At 50.9% G+C, this 6,582-nt stretch overlaps 1 protein-coding gene across 1 annotated transcript in view; it reads right to left on the bottom strand.

The window, feature by feature from the left end:
- Window positions 1–3: 3 nt before the first annotated feature.
- The window catches only part of LOC119943405 (FGF1 intracellular binding protein), a 28,056-nt gene continuing 21,477 nt past the window's right edge, over window positions 4–6,582 (bottom strand). Inside the window, exons 6-10 of the mRNA XM_038764365.1 lie at window positions 5,068–5,176; window positions 4,939–5,002; window positions 859–945; window positions 546–643; window positions 4–161 (exon numbers count right to left, since the gene is read on the bottom strand). Of these exons, the coding sequence (XP_038620293.1) occupies window positions 92–161; window positions 546–643; window positions 859–945; window positions 4,939–5,002; window positions 5,068–5,176 (428 nt within the window). The 3' untranslated portion in view covers window positions 4–91. The remainder of the gene's footprint in view (window positions 162–545; window positions 644–858; window positions 946–4,938; window positions 5,003–5,067; window positions 5,177–6,582) is intronic.

The raw sequence follows: 6,582 nt of genomic DNA, 5'->3' as shown, positions 1-6,582 counted from the left end.
CTCTGTGGCCACGGCAACCATTTTATTGTCACCACGGAGCCGGGCCGGGGGTCGAGACGGGGGGGCGGCCCTCCCATCCGGGACAGGGGGGTCAGTCGTGATAAAGGCGCAGGAGGCAGCTCCGGAGGGTCCCCATGTAGCGGTCCCAGAGCGCCTGGTGCCTGCCGGGAGAGGGGAAAGAAGGGGGAGCATAGCTAGGAGGCCGTTGGCTCGACTGGAAGCTCCCGGAGGGGAGGGCTCATGCCTGCCGATCCTACTGTCCTCTTACATACTTAGCTTAGAAGGCGCTCAATAAATACGACTGATGGAGTGATACATCCCTGGATTGGATTGGAGAGGGGTCCCTCATTAAAGGGGGCAGTAGGGTCTTGGGGTGGGGGGCTCTTTGCCAGAGTGGGACCGGGGAGAGACCCCCACTGGATTCGCCAGCGGGGAGGGATTGGGAACCCACCATCCCAGCCGGCAGGGAGAGGCAGTGGCCCCGAGGAGTGGAAGGGCACGGTCCGAGAAGCGGCGCTGGGAGGGCAGAGGGGTGAGGGTCTCACCGGAAGCCGTCCAGGGAATGGACGGAGGCCGAATACTGGTTGAGGAAGAGGCGCACGTCAGCGAGCGGCCAGCGGTCCGAGCGGCAGGGCTCCACAAACTGGCCGGAGCGGAGGTCGGTGGGGGGACGCGGGGGAGAAGAGAGGGACGGCATCTGTCAGGTCCCTTTACCTTCCCGTGCCACCCCCAGCCCCCTCCCAAACTGGACTCCCTCTCTGCTGGGAATGGGGGAAACGGGACCCGGTACGGGGGAGCCCAGGGGAAGGGAAGAGGCAGATAGAAAGTGGAGGGGCGGCGGGGGGGAGGGCGACCCACCTTCTCCACCAGGTCGACAAAGAGGTCGCGCACGTCCTTGGTGTGGGTCAGCTTGGAGGCGATGTTCACCAGGCCTCGGGACAGGTTCTGCGGAGCCCACATAATAATAATAATAATAATGATGATGGCATGTATTAAGCGCTTACTATGTGCAAAGCACCGTTCTAAGCGCTGGGGGGTTATAAGGTGATCAGGTTGTCCCATGGGGGCTCATGGTTTTAATCCGCATTTTACAGATGAGGGAACTGAGGCCCAGAGAAGTTAAGTGATTTGCCCAAAGTCACACAGCTGACAATTGGCGGAGCCGGGATTTGAACCCACGACCCGACTCCACGCTGCTTCTCTTCCCCCTCAGCTCTCCCTCCCACCACCTTCACCCTCCAGCTCCTCCTCCCATCCCCGCTCCTCCACCTTCACCCTTTGGCTCTCCTTCCTCCCTCCACCTCCCCGCACCCGCTCTTCCCTCCCATCCCCTAAGTCCCCCATCAGGTGTCCCGGCCCCGGCCGAAGGCGTCAGAAGCGCCCCATCCTCACGGCATATCTGCCCCCTAATCTACCGGCCCCATGGGCCCTCACCCCAGGCCCGGTGCCTTGAATGAGAGCCCGGGCTTGGGAGTCAGAGGACCCGCTGGGTGACCTTGGACAAGTCCCTTTTCTCACTCCCATCCAAGCTCTCCCCACCTCTCACACCGTCCCCTCCCTGAGGACCACCAGCCTCAGCCAAGTGCAGCTGGGGGAATCCCTGCTCCTCCAATCCTTGACCCGTTCCCGCCTCAGTCAGTCCTCCGTCTCGCCATCATTCATTCAATCGTATTTACTGAGCGCTTACTGTGTGCAGAGCACTGTACTAAGCACTTGGGAAGTACGAGTTGGCAACACATAGAGACGGTCCCTACCCAGCAGCGGGCTCACAGTCTAGAAGGGGGAGACAGACAACAAAACAAAACATGTTAACAAAATAAAATTTTGTACAGATTAAATCTGTACAAGCGAAATAAATAGAGTAATAAATACATACAAACATATATACACATATATGGGTGCTGTGGGGAGGGGAAGGAGGTAAGGTGGGGGTGTGGGGAGGGGTAGGGATGTCTGTCTCCCCCGGCGTAGACTGTAAGCTCATTGTGGGCAGGGAATGTCACTGTTTACGGCTGTACTGTACTTTCCCAAGCGCTTAGTACAGTGCTTTGCACACAGTAAGTGCTCAATAAATACATTGAATGAATGAATGAATGAATGATAAGGGGTGGGCACCCACTGCCCTCTGGTGGTGACACTGGGGAACTTCAGGAAAAGGCTGCTGAATTCATTCATTCATTCATATTTACTGAGCGCTTACTGTTCATTCATTCATTCAATCGTATTTACTTATTCATTCATTCATTCAAGCGTATTTATTGAGCGCTTACTGTGTGCAGAGCACTGGACTAAGCGCTTGGGAAGTACAGTTTGGCAACAAATAGAGACGGTCCCTACCCAACAATGGGCTCACAGTCTAGAAGGGGCAGAGCACCGTACTAAGCGCTTATTCAGTCGTATAATAAAAATAATAGTAATGATTATGGTATTTGTTAAGCACTTACTATGTGCCAGGAACTGAACTGGGCGCTGGGGAGGATGTAAGCCAAATGGGTTGGACACAGTCCCTGTCCCATTTGGGGCTCACAGTCTCACTCCCCGCACTACAGAGAAGCAGCGTGGCTCAGTGGAAAGAGCCCGGGCTTGGGGGTCAGAGGTCATGGGTTCCAATCCCGGCTCCGCCACTTGTCAGCTGGGTGACTTTGGGCAGGTCACTTCACTCCTCGGTGCCTCAGTTCCCTCATCTGTAAAACGGGGATGAAGATTGTGAGCCCCACATGGGACAACCTGATAACCTTGTTTCTACCTCAGCGTTTAGAACGGTGCTTGGCACATAGTAAGCGCTTTAACAAATACCACTATTATTATTATTATTGTAACTGAGGCACAGAGAAGTGAAGGGACATGCCCAAGGTCACAGAGCAGACAAGGGGCAGAGCCGGGATCAGAACCCATGACCTTCTGACTCTAAGGCCCGAACTCTATTCACTATGCCATGCTGTTTCTCTATTTCATATTTATTGAGCGCTTACTGTTTGCAGACACTGTACGGAGCGCATGGGATGGTATGATGATAATAATAATAATAATAGCATTTATTAAGCACTTACTATGTGCCAAGCACTGTTCTAAGCGCAGGGGAGGTTACAAGGTGATCAGGTTGTCCCACGGGGGGCTCACAGTCTTAATCCCCATTTTACAGATGAGGTTACTGAGGCCCAGAGAAGTTAAGTGACTTACCCCAAGTCATGGGTTCAAATCCCGACTCCGCCAATCTCCAGCTGTGTGATTTTGGGCAAGTCACTTTGCTTCTCTGGGCCTCAGTTTCCTCATTTGTAAAATGAGGATTAAGACTGTGAGCCCCTCCGGGGGACAACCTGATCGCCTTGTAACCTCCCCAGCGCTTAGGACAGTGCATTGCACTTAGTAAGCGCTTAATAAATGCTATCATTATTACACAGCTGGCAATTGGCCGAGCCGGGATTTGAACCCATGACCTCTGACTCCAAAGCCCGGGCTCTTTCCACTGAGCCACGCTGCTTCTCTAACAATGATATAACAATGAACAGGAGGCATTCCCTGCCCACAACGAGCTTACGTGAAGTGTGGGGGCCACAAGCCTAATAGGTTTTCTGGCTGGCAGGCCCAGGCTGGGGGGGACACCACTTCCACTTCATTCAATCAATCAATCAATCAATCAATCGTATTTATTGAGCGCTTATTACGTGTAGAGCACTGTAGCACGCGCACCCTCCCAGCCAATCAAGGCATGAACTATTCCTCCAGTCCCTTGGGGCTAGGGCTCAGGCTTAGCCACGTGCCTGCTGAGAGACCTTGGACAAGTCACCTAACTTCTCTGGACCTCCGTTTCCTCATCTGTAAAATGGGCGCGAAAGACCTGTTCTCCCTTCCCCTTAGACTGTGTGCGCTTCACGTGGGTCAGGGACTTGCCTGTATCCACCGCAGCACTTGGAACAATGTTTGGCGCAGTGTAAACCCAATTATTAATATTATTAGAAGCAGCAGCAGTGGCCCGGTGGATCGAACCCAGGCCTGGGAATCAGAAGGACCCGGCTTCTAATCCCAGCTCCGACCTTGGGCAAGACACTGCGCTTCCCTGGGCCTCGGTTCCCTCATCTGTAAAATGGGGATTCGGATTGGGAGCGCCACGTGGGGCGGGGGCTGCGTCCACCCCGATTCGCCTGTACCTGCCCCAGCGCTTAGTACAGTGCCTGGCACCGAGGAAGCACTTCACAAATGCCACCATTGAGAAGCGGCGTGGCTCAGTGGCAAGAGCCCGGGCTTTGGAGTCAGAGGTCATGGGTTCGAATCCCGACTCTGCCACATCATCATCATCAATCGTATTTATTGAGCGCTTACTATGTGCGGAGCACTGTACTAAGCGCTTGGGAAGTCCAAATTGGCAACATAGAGAGACAGTCCCTACCCAACGGTGGGCTCACAGTCTAAAAGATGTCTGCTGTGTGACCTCGGGCAAGTCACTTAAATTCTCAGAGCCTCAGTTCCCCTATCTGTAAAATGGGGATGAAGACTGTGAGCCCCACGTGGGACACCTTGATCACCTTGTATTCCCCCCAACGCTTGGAACAGTGCTTTGCACATAGTAAGACATATGTTAAGACAAATACCATCGTCATCATCACCACTATTATTAGCAAAGAATGGCAGCGCGAAGCAACGTGGCCTTGTGGAAAAAGCGAGGGCCTGAGAGTCCGAAGACGCGCTCTCCCTCCTGTTAACAAATACCACAGTCTAATAAATGCTATTATTATTATTATCATTATTCTCTGGACCTCAGTTCCCTCATCTGTAAAGGGGGATGAAGTCTGGGAGCCCCCGTGGGACAACCTGATCACCCTTGTAACCTCCCCAGTGCTTAGAACAGCGCTCTGCACATAGTAAGCGCTTAATAAATGCCATTATTATTATTATTATGATTTTTACGGAGGGAGGGGGCATCGGAGGGGCCGGGCTCACCTTGAAGTTGGCTTCCATCTCCGCAAAGGCGCTCAGCTTCCCCCGGAGCGTGGTGCACACCAGGCTGACGGGAGAGAGGGGTCAGCGGCCTCCCCCCGGGGCCCAGGCACCCCAACTTTCCCGGCCCACCTCTTGTGCAGGTCCAGGAGATCCTTGTCGGTCACCAACACTTTGAGGTCCTTCAGGTCCTGGAGAAATTCCTTGTCCAAGTCCACGTCCATGTCATCCACCAGGGAATCTGCCAGAGCAAGCCGGGGGTGGGTGAGGAGGGGGCTCTCTTCCTCCCTTCAAGGCCCTGCTGAGAGCTCACCTCCTCCAGGAGGCCTTCCCACACTCAGCCCCTTCCTTCCTCTCTCCCTCTCCATCCCCCCCATCTTACCTCCTTCCCCTCCCCACAGCACCTGTATATATGTTTGTACAGATTTATTACTCTATTTATTTTACTTGTACATATCTATTCCATTTCTTTTATTTTGTTAGTCTGTTTGGTTTTGTTCTCTGTCTCCCCCTTTTAGACTGCGAGCCCACTGCTGGGTAGGGACTGTCTCTATATGTTGCCAATTTGGACTTCCCAAGCGCTTAGTACAGTGCTCTGCACATAGTAAGCGCTCAATAAATACGATTGATGATGATGATGATGATGTATATATGTTTGTACAGATTTATTACTCTACTTATTTTACTTGTACATATCTATTCCATTTCTTTTATTTTGTTAGTATGTTTGGTTTTGTTCTCCGTCTCCCCCTTTTAGACTGTGAGCCCACTGGTGGGTAGGGACTGTCTCTCTATGTTGCCAATTTGGACTTCCCAAGCGCTTAGTACAGTGCTCTGCACATAGTAAGCGCTCAATAAATACGATTGATGATGATGATGTATATATGTTTGTACAGATTTATTACCCTATTTATTTTACTTGTACATATCTATTCCATTTCTTTTATTTTGTTAGTCTGTTTGGTTTTGTTCTCTGTCTCCCCCTTTTAGACTGCGAGCCCACTGTTGGGTAGGGACTGTCTCTATATGTTGCCAATTTGGACTTCCCAAGCGCTTAGTACAGTGCTCTGCACATAGTAAGCGCTCAATAAATACGATTGATGATGATGATGATGTATATATGTTTGTACAGATTTATTACTCTACTTATTTTACTTGTACATATCTATTCCATTTCTTTTATTTTGTTAGTATGTTTGGTTTTGTTCTCCGTCTCCCCCTTTTAGACTGTGAGCCCACTGGTGGGTAGGGACTGTCTCTCTATGTTGCCAATTTGGACTTCCCAAGCGCTTAGTACAGTGCTCTGCACATAGTAAGCGCTCAATAAATACGATTGATGATGATGATGTATATATGTTTGTACAGATTTATTACTCTATTTATTTTACTTGTACATATCTATTCCATTTCTTTTATTTTGTTAGTCTGTTTGGTTTTGTTCTCTGTCTCCCCCTTTTAGACTGTGAGCCCACTGTTGGGTAGGGACTGTCTCTCTATGTTGCCAATTTGGACTTCCCAAGCGCTTAGTACAGTGCTCTGCACATAGTAAGCGCTCAATAAATACGATTGATGATGATGATGTATATATGTTTGTACAGATTTATTACTCTATTTTACTTGTACATATCTATTCCATTTATTTTATTT

This window comes from Tachyglossus aculeatus, chromosome 22, assembly GCF_015852505.1.
Source record: "Tachyglossus aculeatus isolate mTacAcu1 chromosome 22, mTacAcu1.pri, whole genome shotgun sequence".
Lineage (NCBI taxonomy): Eukaryota > Metazoa > Chordata > Mammalia > Monotremata > Tachyglossidae > Tachyglossus > Tachyglossus aculeatus.
Note: the sequence above shows the minus strand (reverse complement) of the source record. Positions and strands in the feature narration are given on the sequence as shown.